This window comes from Typopeltis vanoorti, chromosome 15 (genome assembly GCF_054136105.1).
Source record: "Typopeltis vanoorti isolate ZY-2024b chromosome 15, IOZ_Tvanoo_1.0, whole genome shotgun sequence".
NCBI lineage: Eukaryota > Metazoa > Arthropoda > Arachnida > Uropygi > Thelyphonidae > Typopeltis > Typopeltis vanoorti.
The window spans coordinates 48234237-48257748 of NC_143563.1; the positions used below are offsets into that span (position 1 = coordinate 48234237).

The 23512-nt window shown below is 36.0% G+C and overlaps 1 protein-coding gene across 2 annotated transcripts in view; it reads right to left on the reverse strand.

The window, feature by feature from the left end:
• Positions 1 to 411: 411 nt before the first annotated feature.
• LOC150098746 (structural maintenance of chromosomes flexible hinge domain-containing protein 1-like) overlaps positions 412 to 23512 on the reverse strand; it is a 733568-nt gene continuing 710467 nt past the window's right edge. For both annotated transcript variants that reach the window (XM_090405871.1, XM_090405872.1), the window contains exon 50: positions 412 to 1605. In XM_090405871.1, coding sequence (XP_090261997.1) covers positions 1430 to 1605 — 176 coding nt within the window. In that variant the 3' untranslated portion in view covers positions 412 to 1429. The remainder of the gene's footprint in view (positions 1606 to 23512) is intronic.

A 23512-nucleotide genomic window follows, 5' to 3' on the forward strand; every position in this document is an offset into this window, starting at 1 on the left:
ATGTATATTTTGTTTTTATTTATTTTTTCCATCTATGAGTGTGACATATGCATAGTGGTCATAGTGTGGCCATTCTGTTCCACGTATCATTATCAAATGAACAGTAGACTGCTTACAAAACTGCTATTACGTATTTACAAGGGCTCTTGTATTTACATAATGATTTTGTTTATTTTATTTTAAATGTTTCTGTATAGAAACTTCTTACAGAAACCGGATCCCCCCCTCCCTCACTCCCCCACTAGTGGTACAAGTATAGGACTAAATCTAAAGATGATCTTAACCTAGTTTTAGATAAAAGTGGATAATGTAAGTTATATAGTTGCTTATTTCCATCTCATTATTTTACAGTTATATTTGAATGATTTTACTGTTCACAAAATAAAGAAATAATCAGAGTTAACTAAAGTCTTACCTATCACAAGGATGCTTTTATTTTCCCAAAAATATATAACGAATGTAAAATTAGTGAATCAATATACAATACAATGTTGTATGGTATGTATGCTGGATTTAATGGTCATATGAAACAAACAGTAGCAGTAGCACAAAAGATGTTTAAGCATAAATATCTTATGATTTCACTCTCTCTCTCTCTCTCTTTCATGTGCACAAACATATCTGCATAAAACTGAATGCACCAAAGATATACATAATTCTGGTGTATATGTGGAGTTTACAGAAGCGAAGAGTGTTTTACTTTTTTTTTTTTTGTTCTTTTAATTGTGCAGCATAAAATTGGAACTAAAAATAAAAATCTTAAAAAACTACTGCTAGTTTCGACAACCAAAAAATTCATTCATAAACACATTTTTTCACCTTTTAATATTACAGCAAAATAAATTCTCTGGGAAACTATTTTACGATAACATACAATTTCTGGGGTGAAAAATATAATACAAAATCTTCTGTCTTTTTCCATGTTATTTAAAAAAAGAACTCGCGTTTGGTTTTGGTCTCTAAATTCTGACAATAAAATAGGTCTATTCAGCAAAAACAGATCATGATATTACAAACACCTGACAACAAATGCAGTAATAAAAGTGAAATGCATGATGGATGACCAAATATGCTGTAAATAACACCTTCAAGAGAACTAAATGAATTTAAAAGTACATAGAGATATGTAAAAATTCAATATGAAATGACAAGCGGTCTTCTCATAATGGAAGAAACTAATGAAAGTTGCATAATCCAAAACAAATGTAAAAATGGTGATAATTCATTTTTATAACAAAATACAAGCGGTTTGGTACAAATCAAATGAAGCCTAAGAATCACTGCTTTTATAAATTTATCGGATTTGAACATTTTTACAATGACTTGATGCCCTGATCTAACAGGAATAAAGGAGATCGGTATAATGTCTTTGCACATTTTCATATTAAACATGTACTTAACAGCACTTTCTAGTGGGGGATATATATAATCAAGTTTTACGCCGCCGTTTGCTTCCACCTGTTAAAATAGGTGTTTCAGCTCTCCGTCGACTGGCTGGTGTTGTTGTATCACGAGGACTAAGACTTCTAGTGGAAATTCCATTAACACTATGAGGAGAATCCTCTTTGCTCAACTGATTTTGATCTTTTTTTCCTGATGTGATTTCTACAGCAAAAGAAAAGAATCAGGGAAGGATTTAATGAAAGCAAACAGAAGTTAGTTTAATTATCCAAAAGAACACAGATAATAAGAGGTATATAACAGTATTATATAGCAAAATCTTTTTTTTTTTTTTGAAATCCACTATGAATTGTTTTTCAGCACATAAATTGCACACTCACAATACATGACAGCATGCAGTTAAAGTAATTTGACATTTTATAAATGCTAATACTTCCTCACCCATTCTTCTTTACCTAATACAAGGAGTCTCCAACTTACAGATGGATTGCATTCTAGAGGACCATCCATAAGTCAGATCAATCTCTAAATCTGATAGAGGTTTACTATATGAGCTAGAAATGTTCATAATGTAATGTTAGGTGCTAAAAAAAGGAAAATTTAAAACAAACATTTATATAATGGATCTCAATGATTCATATATTTTAAACGTTCTTTATGCTAGCTCATCCTTAACGAGTATATTCACAATCAATGTAGCAAGTTTAAAATCTTGTAACAGGCTTGCAATATCTTAATCACCTTCATAATTCTTAATGATACACAACTTCCTTTCAAGATCAAGCTTATTACATTTATGAGTGGGTGTAATGCTCATATCACCTGGTCTTTTTACTTCCATCATCAAATTCCTGAAATATATCCTGAGGGGGTGTACATCCATCATCATCATCAAATTCCTGCCATGTACCCTCAAGGGGTGTACAGGATATGATAGTACTACATGAAAAAATTACATCATTATTAATTTCCTATCTACAATTTTCCTCCAAATCAGTCTGTTACTTGTCAAGACTCCAACATTATCAGATCTTATATTTCTATCGTCTAAAGCACTTTGTACAGTATCAATCCACCTATATCTTGGTCTTCCTCTAGGTCGTTTTGCTGCCAACCTGGCAGAGAACACTTGTTTTGCTAATCTTTCCTCGCCCATTCTGTTTAAGTGACCATACCACCTGAGATTAGATCTGCTAACACATTCCTGGATGCTGACAATGTCAAGTTCTTTCCTAATATCCTCGTTTTTAATATGATATTGCCATTGATGCCATCTGTTCACACCTATAATCTTTCTCAGGACTCTCATATCTGTGGTCTCTAGTCTTTGGTCAAGTGTTTTACTTCTGACCCAGCTCTCAGATCCATAAGTTAAAACTGGTTTGAACACTGTCTTGTACACAGCTAATTTAGTGTTCCGACTAATTTCTCTCTTATTCCATATGAATTTATTCAATTGACTTCCCACCATACCAGCTTTGCTTATTCTGTTGTCTATTTCTATATTTAATCACCATATTAAAGCACCTGTCATTGGTTAGACAATATATTGCCAACACACTGTCTCTCAGACAAGTAGTTTCAATGGAAGCTTTTCAGGCATTGTCATCTGTAACTCTGGGACTGCATGTACAGTCAACTCTCTATAACAAATGCAGAAGAACCAAAGAAACAACTGCTGTTACGGTGAATTTCTTTTAGAATAGTATTGGTGCCCCCCCCCCTCAACTTTTCTGATATTAACAACCAAGCTGACTCTGAAACAACTTATTGCTTCTTATTTGATCTCCAAAAGTTCATTCAGCATTGCATTCAAGAGTAAGAAGTAGAAAAGCAAAATAGGAAATATATAGATCCTCACTATAACAAAACCAATTCCCCTCACTCTTCAGACATCTAATTACTTTTTATATAAAGCCTGTGATTTTGACAATGTTAACAATAGCATTGTTGCCAATGTCTTGGCAACTAAGTGGACAACATCTCTGCATTGTTGCCATAGATTTGAATCTCACTGGGCATTTGTTAAAGTCTTTAGATGACAGATGACTTTCAGTATTTGATGTGAGACATCTCTCTAAATTCTTCAGGCCTCCAAGTTTACTGGAGTAACATGAAAGACTACACAGTTGCTAGTCACTATGAGCAAATAGTGCTATAAACAGACTCACTCACTATGACAAACAACTGCAAAGTCCTAAAGATTCATAGGCACAATACTGTGTTAAAAGAAATTCACTATAGCAAACTATCACTAAATAAACTGTTTCTATGCTTCCTATGAGTTTGTTATAGCAAGTCATTGTATTTGGTCTCTAGTTTATCTAACCTAGTCCACCTAAGCATTACTGTATTACAAATTCCTTTCCAACTTTCTGTGGGTGGATGGATGGGAATGCTAAAAAACACCTGTGTATTACAGAAGTAGACTACATCATATTACTTTTGGTGGGAGTAAAATGCAATTGGTGGACAAGACTCAGCCTGCAAGTTCTTTCTCCTTATGAAAGAATTAAAATAGTGCATTAATCAACAGTAATGAACAACTTGCATGCTACAGGAGGTAATAGTTATTTTTCCTTTTATATGCTGTAATACTAGTGAACAGGTTGTTCCGTGTATTCAACTTTAAATTACAGGTTTGTTTCCTAATAAAAGTATTTTAAGAATATCAGAATAGAATTATATCACAATTCTTTAACAGACAACAACAACAACAACAAAAATGCAAATTGAGGATGAATTAAATAACTGGTCTTTCATACAAGTAAGTAATAAACTCAGATTGCATACCTGAACATTTAACTAAGAAAGAAAAACATTTGTAAGCATGCTAAACTTCAAACCCTAACAAATAAGACAACTTTTTTTGTGAAGCACATTTAACAGTTTCAAACACCATTAGTAATAATTCTCCATTTGATAATCTAGAGTTCCAAAATAACACCAAAGTCTCTGTTTTGTCTGAGATTCATTTACATGCACAGCAATGAACACAATTTTTGTATCTCCAAGTCTTGAAATGAGATTTGTATTTAACCAAATAGAAATCTTATTTCAAAAATAGGAACATCAGAAATGAACACATTAATTTCTGGTTTCATGATATTTTAGAAGTCAAAATAATTAATTATACATTTAAACTATTGTAGTTAGATAGATATAAAAACACTGAAGTTTGGTTTGAGAGGAATATGTCCAAAGAAACTAAGGCTAAGAAAGATAGTGTAGATTTATCTAATTTGTAAAATGAAAACCCTTGCCACCGTCACATGAGACCAACTAACTCATGTGTTTCTGAGTTCCAATCAAAAATGCAATTTCAAACTAGGTCTTAATTTTTTTTCTTCAACTCTCCTTTAAATCTGTTAAAATGTACACTTGTTGGTTATTTTATGTTTAATGGTATAACAAAAATGGCTATTTAGAGTTTTTTCACTTGGTTATACTGTAAATTAATGATGCCAAGAAATTATATTCTTGGTTTCATCTTTTATCTAAGTGTAAATGAACAAAGTTTGCATGTGAAGTAACTTCACGACTGGGCTACTTGTATATAGCCCAGTCGTGAAAGTGTGAAGCCATCAAGGCTAATGGCTTCACACAAACTGCCTTAATATCCCGCAATGTAACACACATCATTACCCAAGAATATAATTTCTTGGCATTTTTAAATTATGGTATAAACAACCGAAAACACTTTCAACATCTATCTCTAATCCAGAGTATTTTAGTAATAAAGTGTGACAGCTTTTGACTATCTGCATATGGAAATATGACTTCTGCATTACTTCAACCTTGGTATCACTTCTGGGTATGGTTTCCACTGATGAGATCTTAATAAAGGTTGAAACTGGTCTGAGTGGTGGCCCTTCCCATAATGCATAGAATTATATACATGTCTGTAAGGATATGTGCATTGCATTGTGAGATACGAAGGCAATTGATATGAAGTAATTTGCTTCTAATACACAAGGAGCCCAGTCGCAAAGTTACTTCATGTATAAACTTTGTTTGCTTACATTTGGATAAAGGATGAAACCAAGAATATAATTTCTTGGAATCTTTAATTTATACAAAACTTTTTTTTTATAATATAATGGAAAACAACTACATAATTAAGATAAAATTTTTGTTTATATATAAAAGCTTCACAAATTGATAATTTTTTAAATAATAATATTATTTAAAATAAAGAATGCACTCATTGCAGAAATAAGGATAAGTTAGTAAATGATTAAAACAGACCAACAGTATATAGGCATATGCTTCTTTGTAGCAATCTCACCCCACTCTACCTTCCCCAAAGAATTCAGCTATTCAAACAAAATGTGAACGGATTCCTCCTTTCCCTCTTGCCCACATATAGCACTAATGTGCTATAGGTCTTGTGGCCTTTTGTGTAAATCAGATAAAAAAAAAAAAAAAATCATCCCTCAACAGGAAGGAAGTAGTGTGTGAGATGAGCAAGATTTATGTGGAACTAAGCAAGAACAACTTCCTCTCTACAATCCCTGGGCAGACTTGACCTGCCAGTTTAATTTTATCTTTTATCTGGTATAATTTGTCATTCATCTCTCAATTCCATCACCACAGAAATATTAGTCTTTTTCTTATTATCTGCATGTGATCACTGTAAGGAAGGCAGATGATGACCTCTTAAGGGATGAGTTGACTGACTGTAGTGCCTGCAGCCTTGTTTCCCTTGGTTCCAACATGGACAAATGTCCAAGTGAGCACTGGATATGGATGGTATACCAGACTTCTTAGTGTCTATAGTTGGTTAGTGAATTAGTGTATACTGCATTTTTGGTAGCATTTTGATTTGATATACTTTAGTGGCAGCTCTATGCCATGTAGCTCAGTTAGCACCTTCCAAATAAGATATGACTAGCAGATATTATGCTCTCTGAATTTGAACCAAATTAGAAGTTTTAGTGAAGTCTGCACAAAAATTCTAATTTTTTACCTATCTGTGTAAACAGGTAACAAAACCCAGAGTATTCTGCTCTGAAGTTTGAAATAGATAATGGTAGGTGGAGAGAGAGAGAGTGTTTCAGTAAACTGCAGAAAGAGAAACTGCATGTACGACAAGGCAGAGAGGCATTTTGAGGTGTGTGTGCGTGCGTGCGCACACACGTAAGATTGTCTACTGTGATGTTAATGTCTACTTGTAATACCTCTTTGAATGACAAACCAAAAGAGAGACATGGCAGTCTAATAGGTGTTATATAAATTTTCTCAATATAGACAAAAAATCCTTGCAATATGGGATAGTCCAGTAAGAATTTTTTTGATTGGATTTTTGTTAAGACTGAGAACAAGTGATGTTCCAAAATGCACCAGCTGCAATCAAAATTGCCTGATGGCAGACCAGATCTAACCAAAGAAACATACTGTCTTTGGCTGAGACACAGATTTGAGACCCTAATTACTGAATCTCAATCAGATAAGTGCTTAATAAAATAGCAGAAAACTACATTAATCTCCACCTCTAAGAGGTGAAAAACAGTGTAAAGAATGATCAGTGTGCTCATGCTTTCCTGAATTTATTTTGTACTTGGCATATTTTTTTATTGAAAAATTTGAACTTTTCCTCTGTTAAAACTGGGATAATTGTTTGTTCTAGTCTTAGTTATGTATTGGAAGGAAGCTATAATCAGATAGAAAATTTTTGATGAAAGGAGGGAGGGTTCCCTCTCTGACCAAGATTTTGTAGTTATTTAAGTATAACAAATCTCCAACATGTGCCATATGCTTTATCCATGTCAAAGACAACTGATACAAAGTGGTTGTTTACCAGTACAACTAAACATGGAATGATTTGCCAGTCTGGTTGCTGAGTGGTTAGCGTATCCGCTGTCCAGCCAAAAGACAGTGGGTTCGAATCCCACCATGGGCATGGATATTTGTGATTGTCTGTGAAAATAGTTGTGGTGGTCGGTGGTAGAGGGCACTGGTGTAGATGATGAAGGTAGTTGCAGTTAGTGGAGTAGTGGAGATGGAGAGCTGTAGAGAAGGTGCTCTCTCTCAATGAGTCTTTGAACTCCTTGGAAGTGTTATGTAATAATAATAATAATTTCATTTCTTTTAAAGTCAAATTGTGTTTTGAAAAAGTCATTGCTCTCCAGAAACCATAAAAAGGTGAGTTAAACATTGGTTTCCAAGATTTTAAACAAAAACTAGTCAGAGTTACTGGATAATAATTTGTGGGAATTTCTGATGATTTGAAATGGCAATGAGGACTGCTTTTGCAAGGGATTTGAAAATTCAACCTCAAAGACGATTCTGTTGTGGATGTAGAACAGTTCCATTTTCTATGGAAAATGGTTAGAGATATTTGACTACCTTAAAATAGATGCCTCCGCGCGGTTAGCCTAGTGGCTTTGCGCTTCGCAACCATATGCCTGGGGAAGGAGTGTCCTAGGTTCGATTCCCGTCCACGACGTGAGGAGCTTAAGGATCTTCCTCAGCCATAGCCAAGTTAGCCAGTCTTGGGCATCGGCAGCAGGGTTTTTTCCGCCAGTTTATCTGGGGTTTTTCATCCCGCAAGCAGGCAAACCAGCCCCATGAACACACAGGTTACAGTCATAAATACTTACGGCAAGGAAGGCAACGGGAAACCACCTTGCTCATAATCATCTCTCCCTAGAATGGTAGCATATAGCTACCCTCCCCCGGCCGTATGGCAGATGGGAACCAGAAGAAGAAGAATAATAGATGCCATCTAGATCTACAGAATGGTCAATTTTGAATCAAAGCATCATGCAGTTCATCCTTCTGAATGGCCTATTGTAGAATTCCAGACTGAAGAGAACAGAATGCAATTATTATTTTTTTTATTTTTGCTTTGCATTTCAGAGCCAATCACCAATACTTAGGCAAAGTTCTTTTATTCCTTTTTTGGAAATTGTGGATAAAAAGCATTTATTTGTGCTTTAGGAAAAATATCCAAAGACATTATCAAGCTGAATTTGTCAAGGAAGGATACAAGCCATATTTTGCAAGGAACAGCAAACGTTTACGAAAGGGGAGATCATTTTATAATTTGCTCATATTTTATAATAATAATGTTACAACTGAGTTGGATAAAGGTAAAGATATGATACTATTATGATATGATACACTATGATGCTGTTGGACTTTGCTAAGATACCACACAAAATGCTGTTGAATAAAATGGAGGATATGGAATTGGAATATAAACTATGTGATGTATCTAAGGATCACTTCTTGGACTAATGTTGCTCAATCTATACATTAATGATATTGGGAAGGAACTGAAAGAGAACATTCAATCTTTGCTCATGATGGCAGGACAATCAGGGATGCTGCAGTACAGCACTTACAAAATGATTTGAATAGGATGGAACTGTGGGAAAATGATAATGGCCATCAATTCAAAGTTATTAAGTGACATCTCACCATGCACTTTGGCATGATGAGATTTCAATGGCATAATAATAGTAGTGGGCTAACGCTTGGAAACTGATGAGGCTAACAGATCTTGGAATTAAAGTGGATAGGAAGTTGAAGTTAAAAGGTCACATAGCAAAAAAAACAGCAAATACAACTTAGAGGATAATTGCAATGGTGAAATGACTGACACACGAGGATAAAGAAATTATTTTGAAACTTTACAAAGCCTTGGTAACCATCTGGACTACTATGTGCAAATTTTGGTCTCCTGAGATCTGAGGGGGATAAAAAGGCTGTGGAAAAGGTGCAAAGAAGAGTTACTAAAATGATATCGAGATTATGGAATATAGATGAGGACAGATAGAGACTGTGGACTTTAGATGCTGGAGAAAGAGGCCTATAAACTTGTGAAAAGGTGTTACAGGATATCAGTTGATGAAAATTTTCATCATATGGAAGGTGGGGAGAGGGCAAAAGCAGTGACATATGTGGAATTAGATTTTGTATACGGTTAGGAAAAAGGTGAGAGCTAGATTTCTCTTTCACAGAATAGTGAGTGAGTGGAACAGTTTGCCTGTTGAAGTGGTAAGTGTATCTAATGGGAATGAGATTAAGAGAAAAAATGACAGTTGGTGTGGGTGAAGTATTCCCTCCTTTGAAGAGTCCTTGACTTGGTTAAGGTATCTGACTATGGATGAAAATAATAACAACAAAGATTTTAAAATTTTGGTTCCTCTATGGATATAGATAGAGGTATCTATTTTTTTTCTATTGGCATATCTGAATACTTTTCCTTATATGGTGGTGTCAGCTGTGTCATCATTTCTTCTTTTTCACTAAGGATTTTCATGTAATGGTAATGTGTTTAGTGTGTTTTCTAGCGTGAGACCATATTCTTTAGATTCTTTCTGGCTAATGAAAAGCTGAGTCCACAATATCATGCATCTGAGAAAGTGGAACAGTCGTACAAGTTAATATCCTCTTAAAAAAAAACAAAATAAATAATATATATATATATATATATATATATGTACTTCCCTCCCCCTCCTCCCAGTAAGAGGGTTTACTAATAGTAGTTAAAAAACATTTGCTATGTTTCGATCTGTACATGCACAGGAGTAAGGTAATGTTTTCTCTCATAACTGGTGCATTTAGGTGTTTTGTATCTACAGTCTTTTGTTTTATGCTATTTACTGCCATCCTGAATAAAATGGTTGGCAGTGTTTTCTTCTTCCTTTAATATCTATTAATGACCCAGATGAGAGGTCTCAAGATCTATAACACATGAATGAATGAATGAAAAAAGAAAGATTTATCAATTGCTTGATTTATTGTTTTGTGGTGAAAGAAGAGGAAAGGTTATACTGCACCACAACAAACATTGCAGCAGCACACACAGTATTAACAAATACTCAAAGATAAATTACTAAGTAATATTAATGTAGAAGAAATTATGATAAGCAATGTAATACCTACATACAAATAGAATTTATAATCATCATATCTGTTTGTATAAATTAATTGTTTGCAAAAAAAGTGAAAAACGTCAAGCAATTTGTCCGAGTTGAATAACATCTGCTTGAGCGTAGTGGCTTAGACAGACACTATCCATGACATACTTCACTGATAGGTGTTTGACTTACTTCATCAGCATTAAATTTTGCAAGATGGGGAAAAGTATTCCAGTCAGCCTCATCAATTTTCCATATGGGTATTTGTGCAGGAGAACATGGTTCCTTTGAAGACATAGTCTAAATAACAGGAAAATGATTGCTTCTATAGATGTTCTCTTTGACATTCTTCAGGAGCAGTGGAAAAATGGCAGGGGAGCAGATTTTAAGATCTATTCTTGAATACAAGCAGGTAGGCAATATGGAAGAAAGTATTGACTCCATTATTAATAAGCAAGGGGTCATGATTGTCAGACATTCATTCAATAATATGAACGCTTTTCAACGTATCTGCTCCCTTCATACAAAACCTTGTCTATTTGTGTTGGCACTACCCCTTCTCATTGGGGACTTCAATGGGCACACCCTCAGAGTGGTGTGCCCGCTGAAGTCCCCAATGAGAAGTATGGAGACAAGGCAGATGCAATATAAGATTATCTAGTTCCATCTCATTTAACTTATAACTTGGTGATAAATATAATGAACCTACTGTAATAAGAAATCCCATCGACAGGTAAATCAATACTGCCTCCAGAGCAGTATTAAGCTGGACATGATGGAAAGAAATGAGACTATCCACTAAGATGCCCATCCTACCATAAACAGGATCATCTCCCGTTCTTACAACAGTGAAATTCCTTAAGGTCCTCAATGGGTTTTAAGTATGTTTCCTGAAGACAGAAACATAAAGGCTTGTGTTCTTGCAGCAAAATCTTAATAACAATATTCTGGCAAAACCCACAACAGTTCCACTGTAAACATTTTCCTATTTTTTGGTTGTGCAAACCTGTCAGAATTCCTGGAGGATGAGGGCTTAGCTTTGTCAGGTTTATATTTATCAACTGATTCTGGGAAGTATCAACAGCCACTGTTCTTCTATTCCTCAGGAAAAATATTCAATATATTATCTGATGTGTCAGGATCACATAAGTTTAATTTACTTTAAGTAGATACTGAAGAATCCATTTTTCTCTGTGGGGATGTCTGGTGATTCATCTTTAAGTAATATCCTTGCCATAATTTTTTTGAATTTTTGGTTTTGAATGAAACCATTTTTTGGAGTTGTTTCTGGAGAGAGACTGTAAGGCTTATGATTCATGAACTCAGCAGAGAGGAACTTATGATCATAAAGTTCAGGTATGGTGAAATAGACATACGAGTTTGAGTGACTGTTGACATTTTCTTAATTGTTACGTTCTCAGCATACAAGGATCTCAGAGCAGGAGTGGTAACTTTCTTTTCAAATCCTGATATGATATGTTTTGTTCTGTTTTTATTTTTAGTATTTCTTTCTCATCTTTCCATTTCTGACATGCATGGGAGCAAGATGGACAATCTTCCTGAGTTGAAGCATTCTTTGCAGAGCAAGATTTGTTATTATACTCTTTACTACCACATCGGGCACAGGTAGAAGAGCCATGACAGGGAATTTGGGCATGTCCATATTTCGGACAGCTAAAATATCTAAGTGAAATGGGGATGTACAGTCTAATAGGTCAGTTGAGATACACTGCTTTTTACAGATGTTGGAGGCTTAGGTGTAAGGATGGTGTTCCTAGTCGGAACCAGGTAACCATCCCTACATATCAGGATGTGCCTCACACCTGTCACTCCCTGATCTTTAAACTCTGAACATATCTCCTCATCAGGAATATCACAGAAATCCTGTTCTAATATCACTCCTCTACAAGAAGTGAGTGTTTCATGAGGTGTTGCTGTGACTGGCATTCAATCCATTGATGTTGCTCTCAGTACTTTTTCAGTGTGTTACTGACATGATGTTTCCAGAAGGATACCATCAGAATGTACTTCCTTAACTATTTTGGGAAAACTTGCAAAGTCCTTTTAAAACCCTTCTGAATAAAGAAGAGTCACATTTTCCCTATTGGCTTTTCACCTGTTGCATGAATGATCAGACATCCAGGATAGTGCAGGTACCATCTCTGGGAGTTCCCCTCCATCATGAACAGCTCTTTTCTATATAGAATCTAGCATTCCAAAAGGATTTTCTGAGGCACTATCCCAGATATGAGTGCAATATTCTGAGGTTGAACAGATTTACAATTTAAAAAGTGTTAGATGTTGGGCAGAAGAGAAGTACTGTTTAAAACAAAAAAATAATACCAAGCTTTTATTGGAAGATGAAGAGGTTAGAGATGTGATGTGTTTATGCCAGACAAGGCTAGATGCGAATCAGCTCAAGAAGAGAAAAATGGGAGGGTGAGTGAAACAGAATTCTTACTTCTGAGAAATAAGGCAGAACCATGTTTCAGTAGCATTAAAATTTGCTAAATTATCTTTACTCAATTTAGGAATGGCTAGAAGGTCAGTGTTTAAGGCATTCACCATAGAATATCTCAAAGCTTGAGGCATTTGAGTACTTAAAAAGTTGTGAATAACAAACTGGTTCAGTCATGTTAGTGGGTTAATGAAGTGAAACAGAACTGAGGAAGGATTAAAAATAATATTTAATTCTTCCATATTTCATCTCAGTCACTGAGATATCATCAGGGAGTACAATATGAGACATAACACACACACACACACACACACACATACATGTGTGCACAATGTGTTCTCTATTTGGCCTCATAGCCCAGACACATTAGACTCTTTCCTCTCTCTAACCTCAATAGTCTTCACCCTAAAATCCATCATCATCATCAAATTCCTGACATGTACCCTCCATGGGTGTACAGGATATGATAGTACTACATGAAAAATTTACATTGTTACTAACTTCCTATCTACAATTTTCCTCCAAATTAGTCTGTTACTTGTCAAGACTCCAACATTATCAGATCTTATATTTCTATCGTTTAAGGCATTTTGTACCATATCAATCCACCTATATTTTAGTCTTTCTCTGGGTCGTTTTCCTGGCAGAGAACACTTGTTTTGCTAATCTTTCTCTGCCCATTCTGTTCAAGTGACCATACCACCTGAGATTAGCTCTGCTAACGCATTCCTGGATGCTGACAATGTCAAGTTCTTTCCTAATATCCTTGTTTTTAATATGATATTGCCATTGATGCCACCTGTTCACACCTCTAATCTTTCTCAGGACTCCCATATCTGCGGTCTCTAATTCAGAAGAAAAACAATTGTTGGTCAATTGTTTTTCTTCTGACCCAGCTCACAGATCCATAAGTTAAAACTGGTTCGAACACTGTCTTGTAAACAGCTAATTTAGTGTTCTGACTAATTTCTCTCTTATTCCATATGAATTTATTCAATTGACTTCCTACCATACCAGCTTTCTTGATTCTGTTGTCTATTTCCATATTTAATTTACCATCTTCACTAAAAATCGTGCCTAGTAGTTGAAATGTTTTACTTCTTCCGCAGGTTCCCCGTTCAAAACACAGTTGATATTTTCAACGATTCTACCTATTTTCATTGTCTTTGTCTTTTTATTGCTGACCTTCATGCCATATCTATTACAACAGCTATTCAATTTAGTCAGAGAATCTTGCAGACTTGTAGCGGATTTATTTAGAAGTATAACATCGTCCGCATAAAGCAAAGAACTGACATTAACATCTCCAATTCTGATATCATGTTTAATACCACTTTCCTTCATAATGTGATTCATATAGATAATGAATAACAGAGGGGATAATGTACATCCTTGTCTCACACCAGATTTAACATTAAATCATCTTCCTGTACTTCCTTCAATTCTAACTGCTGACTTACAACTCAAATAAAGACTAAGTATTGCTTGATATAATGCCCCATTGACACCATATAACTTTAGCGTACTGAATAGCTTCTCTCTTGGCACCTTGTTGTATGCTTTTTCCAGATCGACAAAACTTAAATACAGATCTTAGTTATATTTCCATGCTTTCTCAACTAATTGTCGTAAAGTGAAGATCTGATCCTGACAGCCTATATCTGGCCTGAATCCAGCTTGTTCTTCTCCAAACTTTTCTTCCAATTCTTCTCAACTGTTTCTCAAGTATGCTTGCATAGATCTTGCTAGGAACACTCAGTAGGGAAATACCTCTGTAATTCTCACATTGTTTTTCATCGGGAATTCGCCCCTCTGTCCAGGCCTTCTGAACTATGCAGTGCAGCCACTGTAAGACTTTTATACCACGATACTTCAGCATTTCTGGCCGAATATCATCTACTACTACTGCCTTTCCACATTTCAACCCTTTGATGGCTTTTTCTACTTCAAGTATGGATATGTATTTCTGACTGCATTCCTGTTGAGTGTTTTTTACCACTGTGCTATCGCTGCTAGTTTCATTTAGCAATTTTTTGAAGTAAAATACTCCATACTTCAAGGATATCTTTTTCTTCCGTTTTCATATCACCTTTATCATCTCTAACTCCTTTTACATCACTCTTTCTTCCATTTCTAAGCTTCTTCAACGACCTCCAGAATATCTTACCACCTTCTTGATATTTACTTTCGATGTTCTTGCCAAAATCCTCCCATGACTTTTGTTTAGCTAGTTTTACACAGTGTATTGCTCTCTTCCATTTGTCTCTGTATTCTCTAAGAGCAAAAGCTGACTTATTTGCCAGGAACTTTTGATATGCTTTCTTCTTTTCCTTCACTGCCTCTTTAACTTCCTGTGTCCACCACAGAGTTCTGATTTTTCTATCCTTGCAGACAATGTCTCCACATGCCTCTCTGTCTGAATCAATCAATGTTTTCTTCAGAGTTTCCCACTGAATCTCCAAGGTTTGATTCCTGTTCTCAAACCAAACTCTTTCATTTTTTTTTTCAATAATCTTTGCGTATTTTAGTTAACAGTTCACATCTGAGAGCTGCTCAACTTTTATTCGCTTTAAAACTTTCTTACATATTATTCTTTTCAATATGAAATTCAATTTTATATTGTACAGTATTTTATAGTGTTGTACTACCTTAACCCAGTCCTGAAGATACTTTCAGGCACAAATTTTGTTTGCTCACACTTGGATAAAGGATTAAACTAAATTTATTATAATCTAACCAAGTGAAAAATAAACTTTCAACATTCAATTTTATTCTGCTCAAGACTAAATAGTGATCGCTTCCAATTTCAAATCCTCTGTACACTCTGGTGTCCTGCACGATAGTCAATGAGACTTTTCTTATTCCTTGCCTCTTCTCTCCATGTGAATTTGTGCACAATTTTATGTTGGAACATGGTGTTAGTAATAACTAGTCCATGTCCTGAGCAAAAATCCAACAGGTATTTGCCATTATTATTAGCTTTGCTCTTTTCTTCAAATTTTCCCAAAACATTTTTGTATGGTCTGACAATCACATCCTACTCTGCAATTTAGATCCCTAACAAGGACCAACTTTTCCTTTTTCATCGTGTCAGTAGCTTTCTCTAGAGCCTCAAAAAATTCCTCCAATTCTACTTTAGTAGAGCCTTCTGTGGGATCATAGGCAGAAATAAGTCTCATTGTCCAGTTCCCCATTTTGATATTTGCCCACATCACTCTACTTGAGACTGCCTGCTATTCAAGAAGATTAGCCTTGTATTAATGTTGAATACTATGGCTACCCCTTCTTTTTCTTGATTGTCATTGCCTGAATATAATATTTTGTATTTATTGCTCAGAAAGATCTCACCAGTTTTTGTCTTTTTTTGTTTGGTCACGATACTTATCTAATTTCTCAGCTAGCTCCATTTCTTTGCCATTCAGGCTTCTTGTGTTGATGGTACTGATCTTTAACTCTGGTGATGTTGAGTTGGGGTGTGCTTTCAGATTTGTTCCAGTAGCTGACGTTTCGCTGGTTCCCTGACGAAAACAACAGGGGCCCTTGTTTAACCGGGCGACACCCCAGCCGGCATGAAATTTTGTCATGATGTACCATCATTTTGTATATTGGTTTAAGCCAATAAGAATACAATTTGGTCAATTTGGTCGGCTAAATCCCAAATTGCCAGTCCATCCTCATTCATTCAGTATCCAGGTAGATACCCAACACGTTGCACCACAAGAAGGTGAGGATTGGACATTAGGTCAGAAGTCCCCGGTCAGTTCTCAGCATTCCTTTAAAGGTTATGTGGAGGTCTACTCTCAGTTATACAGCTTTGATCCTTAAGCACCCCCCCCCCCCACCCTATGGAAAAAGAAACTAATAACAGTGTAATCTTTTTAGACACCTTGTTAACACACACACATGCCTAATGATAACCTGTCCTTTTCAGCATACAGGAAACCTACTCACACAGGCAGATACATTCACAACACCCCCTCCCCACACATACACAATTCAACAATATGGTATTATTAAAATGAAGTACTAACCAATAGAGACTATAACCTATGTTCCAATGAGGCTTCTCTTGCAGCAGAGCTTAATTATATACATCACGTGAACCTCTTGTTTAATAGATAAAATTTCCATAGTATCACTAAAATAATCAATCCTCCCCCCAATCCCTGACCATGTTTTCAGAAAGATTTTAGTAATGCTATCATCATCCCCTATATCTTAAGCACTTCAGAAAAAATAGCCATAATCTTAAAGAAATATAATCTCTGTATGGCTTTCAATCCACTTGAAACAAGCTACTTTTCTCCTCCACTAAGGACCAAATCTCTTCTCTTTCGGTTCCTGGAATATATAGAGTTCCCTGTTTCTGCAAGTTGGCCTTCTATGGACAGACAGGAAGATCAGCCACCATCCACATGGAAGAACAAAAAAAAAAATACATCTGTAGTCATGAGTATGTTCAGTCAGGCCTTGCAGACCAGGCTTTGGATATGGCTCATAGAATCAACAGTTGATTCTATGAGTCTGTAAAAAGACTGTAATGCTCCATCGCAGTGAATTTAGAAGGGAAAGGCTGTTTTTAGAATCTGTAGCTTCTCTCAAAAATCAGCCTAATTTGAATAAATATGACTGCATAAAAATTCCCAAAATATGGGAAATTAAATATTATTTTTAATCCTTTCTTTTAAGCTTACATGGTGAGTCGAATGCATTTTTGAAAATTATGGAGACAACTACCGTGTTTGAATAAAAACTTTAGTTTAATATAACTAAAATCTACATTCGACGTTTCGACCTTTATGTCAAGGTCATCTTCTGGAGCATACAACTATACACAGAAAACAAGCTACACTACAATCAAACTGGTTTGTTAAAGATACTGACCAACAGCTACAACAATTGTTGGCCTCACTTCTGGTTAAAAAAAAAAAAAATTATATATCATTTTTTAATCCTAATAATAATAGTCCTAATAATAGGACTCTACAACGCTAGAGTCCTATTATTAGTATTATCTGTTGGTTGTAGAAATACATTGGGTGCAACAACAAGTATCTATCTATATACATATATTAACATCATGATTATACTTGTACATTCCAGCCAGTTGGTATGGAATGGTTTCTAATACTAGCTGAAGATTGTCTAGAGTCCTGACTTATGCTGGATCTTATATATTAGGTAGGCTGAATGTGTGCTATCCAGATCCTTGGAATTTTCATGCCATCTTTGTTGTTGATATTTGGGTGGTTTATCAGGATTTCGCAGGCTTCCTCAAATTTCCTTTCACACCAGGTTTTTGTGTGGTGTAAAGAGCGAGTGCTTTTCCAGTTGATTTGGTGTAAGTTGTTGAGCACGTGGTCTGAGAGGCCTGCTTCACCATAATGGTTATATTTAATGTGTCTAATGTGTTCTTCCTTGCGTATAGGGATTGTCCGTCCTGTTTCACCAATGTACGTTAAGTTACTGGTGCAGCGGATGCAATAGACTCTAGGATGTACTAATGAGAGGAGAGGATCCTTAGAGGAGTTGAATATGGTTTTAAGTTTAGTTGGTGGTTTAACGGTGGCATTGAGGTAATAATGTTGTAGGATTCTGTTGATTTTTTCTGATAATCCTTTAATGTATGGGATGGCTATGGTTTTACTGTAATATAGATTCATTTTTGTTGTTGTTTTATGGAGTATTTTATTAATAGTATTTTTGTTATAAGCCATTATTTATGAATGTGTCACTGTTGATTTTTAGTTCTTGTTTCAGGGCTTGCCGGTTAGAGCAAATTGTTGTAGCTCTGTTTTTAAGGGTGGGTGTTAATGACTCCATATTTTTGTGATGGGTGGTGGTATGAATTAGCATGTATGTATTGGCCAGTGTGTGTCTGTTTTCGGTAGACTGTGAAGGATAGACTGCCTGAAGGAAGACGTGACTAGTGTGTCTAGGAATGGAAGCCAATTTTGATTTTCAATTTCGATGGTAAATTGTATGCATTTGTGTTGTTTGTTCAAGTGGCTAAGGAATATGTTTAGCGTTTGTTGCCCGTGCAGCAGATCGCGAACACGTCGTCAACGTATCTAAGCCAGACTGTTGGTCTTAGTGTGGCAGAATCAAGAGCCCTTTGTTCAAAGGTTTCCATGTAGGAGTTGGTGATTGAAAGGGATAGTGGTGAGCCCATGGCTGTATCTTCTTTCTGTAGGTAAAATTTGTTTTGCCACGCGAAGTAACCGGACTGTAGTATATGGGCAAAGAGGGCCCTAATGTTGGGCGGAAATTTGTTCTGTAGTAGGAGAATTGTGTCATTGATGGGGACATTAGTGAAAAGGGCAGAAACATTGAAACTGACTAATAAGTCGTCTTTGTGAAGTGTTATGTTTTCAATTTTGTTTATAAAGTGTTGTGTGTTTTTTATGTAGGAGGGGGAATGACCTACCAACTCCTTGAGTGTGGCCGCTAATTTCTTGGCTAAGTGGTAATTCGGACTGTCTATTCCTTCCATGATTGGTCGAAGGGGCACATTTTGTTTGTGTATTTTCGGGACCCCATATATTCTGGGGGAGCGGGCGTAGTGGGGTTTGAGTTTTTTAACCGTGTCTGGTGGCCAAGAAGTGACGGACTTGGGTAGTTTCTCTGTTTTATTCTTCATCCTTTTTGTTGGGTTATAATTTACCAGCTTATATGTGTTGTTATCGGCTACTAGTTGATTCATTTGAAGTACGTATGTTGACCTATCAAGGACGACAGTGGCATTGCCTTTATCCGATTTCGTTATTATTATGTTTTGTTTGGCTTTTAATGACTTAATTGCTGCTAGTTCTGTTTTTGTGAGGTTCTGTATGGTTTTCTTAGTATTCAGGACTTTTTTTTTTTTTTTTTTCACCAGAGGTCAGGCCAACAACTGTTGTAGCGGTTGGTCAGTATCTTTAACAAACCAATTTGATTGTAGTGTAGCTTGTTTTCTGTGTATAGTTGTATGCTCCAGAAGATGACCTTGACATAAAGGTCGAAACGTCGAATGTAGATTTTAGTTATATTAAACTAAAGTTTTTAATCAAACACGGTAGTTGTTTCCATAATTTTCAAAAATGCATTCGGATCACCGTGTAAGCTTAAAAGAAAGGATTCAGATCATCCATGGAAATGATACCCACAAGCGCTGCAATCACTATGGTAAGTTAAAGATTCATATTTCCCTATTGATCAATCGGCTGGCCTTTTTAAAGAGATGCAGAGACAATAACCTTATTCCTATCTGCATCAGGCTAAAAAAGAAATTTACGTCCACTCCGTATTTATGACCACACAAAAAAAGCAATGCTCAGGGAGCAGATTCAAACAGCCCGCCAAATCCTAGCTACAACACAAAATCTGGTTTCAAAATTGCAATCCGAACTATCGAACTATATTAATCCAGACATTCTATAAGTACTTCAAAGAATTACTGACAATTCGGACAAATATACCCTGGAAAAGAATAAAGAAAAACTCAAGACCAAATTTCGCAGTTTGAAACAATGGCAAAATATGGCAGCCAATCACAGGAATCCAATCAGAAGACCTTCTCCCTGATAAACACCAACAATGAACAACAAACAAGGAGACAAGGAGCGACCAACCACCGGCAAGCAAGAACCATGTGATGAACCTATCAAGCCACACCCTGAACAACGGCGAACTTATGCTACTGAATAAAGGACTTAACTATGCAATAGCACCTAAAAAGGTAAACAAATTGGATTTTATCTACCACATAGAAAGAGGCATCTTGACCCTACCTAACAATATAGCAGATAAAATACGACTAGAAACTAGTAATGTCCTGAACACTTAGAAAACCATACAGAACTAGCAGCAATTAAATCATTAAAAGCTAAACAAAACATAATAATAACAAAATCGGATAAAGGCAATACCACTGTCATCCTTGATAGGTCAACATACGTACTTCAAATGAATCACCTAGTAGCTGATAACAACACATATAAGCTGGTAAATTATAACCCAACAAAAAGGATAAAGGATAAAACAGAGAAACTACTCAAGTCCGTCACTTCTTGGTCACCAGACACGGTTAAAAAACTCAAACCCCACTATGCCCCCCCCGCAGAATATATGTGCTCCTTCGACCAATCGTGGAAGGAATAGACAGTCCCAATTACCACTTAGCCAAGAAATTAGCGGCAACACTCAAGGAGTTGGTAGGTCATTCCTCCTCCTACATAAAAAGCACACAACACTTTATAAACAAAATTAAAAACATAACACTTCACAAAGACGACTTATTAGTCAGTTTCGAAGTTTCTGCCCTTTTCACTAATGTCCCCATCAATGACACAATTCTCCTACTACAGAACAAATTTCCGGCCCTCTTTGCCCACGTACTACAGTCTGGTAACTTCAGGTGGCAAAACAAATTTTACCTACAGAAAGAAGGTACAGCCATGGGCTCAACACTATCCCCCCCCCCCCCCAATCGCCAACTTCTACATGGAAACCTTTGAACCAAGGGCACTTGATTCTGCCACACTAAGATCGACAGTCTGGCTTAGATACATTGACGTGTTCGCGATCTGGCCGCACAGGACGACAAACGCTAAACATATTCCTTAGCCACTTGAACAAACAACACAAATGCATACAATTTACCATCGAAATTGAAAATCAAAATTGGCTTCCATTCCTAGACACACTAGTCACGTCTTCCTTCAGGCAGTCTATCCTTCACAGTCTACCGAAAACAGACACACACTGGCCAATACATACATGCTAATTCATACCACCACCCATCACAAAAATATGGAGTCATTAACACCCACCCTTAAAAACAGAGCTACAACAATTTGCTCTAACCGGCAAGCCCTGAAACAAGAACTAAAAATCAACAGTGACACATTCATAAATAATGGCTTATAACAAAAATACTATTAATAAAATACTCCATAAAACAACAACAAAAATGAATCTATATTACAGTAAAACCATAGCCATCCCATACATTAAAGGATTATCAGAAAAAATCAACAGAATCCTACAACATTATTACCTCAATGCCACCGTTAAACCACCAACTAAACTTAAAACCATATTCAACTCCTCTAAGGATCCTCTCCTCTCATTAGTACATCCTAGAGTCTATTGCATCCGCTGCACCAGTAACTTAACGTACATTGGTGAAACAGGACGGACAATCCCTATACGCAAGGAAGAACACATTAGACACATTAAATATAACCATTATGGTGAAGCAGGCCTCTCAGACCACGTGCTCAACAACTTACACCAAATCAACTGGAAAAGCACTCGCTCTTTACACCACACAAAAACCTGGTGTGAAAGGAAATTTGAGGAAGCCTGCGAAATCCTGATAAACCACCCAAATATCAACAACAAAGATGGCATGAAAATTCCAAGGATCTGGATAGCACACATTCAGCCTACCTAATATATAAGATCCAGCATAAGTCAGGACTCTAGACAATCTTCAGCTAGTATTAGAAACCATTCCATACCAACTGGCTGGAATGTACAAGTATAATCATGATGTTAATATATGTATATAGATAGATACTTGTTGTTGCACCCAATGTATTTCTACAACCAACAGATAACACTAATAATAGGACTCTAGCGTTGATGTATAATTTTTTTTTTTTTTTTTTTTTTTTTTTTTTTTTAACCAGAAGTGAGGCCATCAATTGTTGTAGCTGTTGGTCAGTATCTTTAACAAACCAGTTTGATTGTAGTGTAGCTTGTTTTCTGTGTATAGTTGTATGCTCCAGAAGATGACCTTGATATAAAGGTCAAAATTTCCTTTATTAATAAAGGAAATTTCAAAGGAAATCAAATGTAGATTTTAGTTATATTAAACTAAAGTTTTTATTCAAACGCGGTAGTTGTCTCCATAATTTTGAAAAATGCATTATTTTTAATCCTTTCTCACAGTGCTGTTTTTCTCCATTAATCCTCTAACATGAATTCTCCCAGCACTCAAGCACATGAATGATGCAGAGGAAAGAAGTGATGACATCAGCAAAGGTATGAATAGGATTGTAGATTAATGAGAGGAGGTCATTTGTGTATAAGAGAAAGAGTATAGGTGAAAGCAAGGAGACTTTGGGTAATCTTGAATTAATGGAAATATCAGATGAAAGGAGACCATCCTCGTGACATGCAATGAATAATGAGAGGAAATGGCAATCCATTCACAAAAAGTAGAAGGGACACAATAAGATTATCATCTTGGAAAGAAATCCTTAATGCCAGACTTAATCAAATGATTGGAAAGACCAGGAGATGCTATAAATCTTTCCATGGCCTATATCCAAAGTGGGGGTGGGGGGTAAGGTTAGCGAGGCAGTGTGTTGTAATAGAACAAGATGACAGAATCCATACTCGTGATCACTAATTAACCGATGAGTCTTTATGTCATCAAAAAAAAAAGCTGGTTGTGGATATCCTTTTCCATTACATTTGAAAGTACTGCGGTGAAGGCAATGAAACAATAGTTTGATGGTTTGACTTATCTCCCTTTTTAGGAATAAGATGTATAAAAGCTTGCTTCCATACTGTAGGATCGAAAGCAGATGAATGATAGCTTATAAAGATGATACAGGGGTAAGTGCTAATTCTGGAGCACAAACTCTTAGTACAATTAGAGTAATACAATCTAGGCTGGAGGACCAATTAACCTCAATGCTAGTGATGTTTTGATGCTCTTCTTTTGAAAGATCAGAGGAGGCATACAGAGGTTGATTTGTGAAACCATAGGGGAGATTTATTTTTATCATCT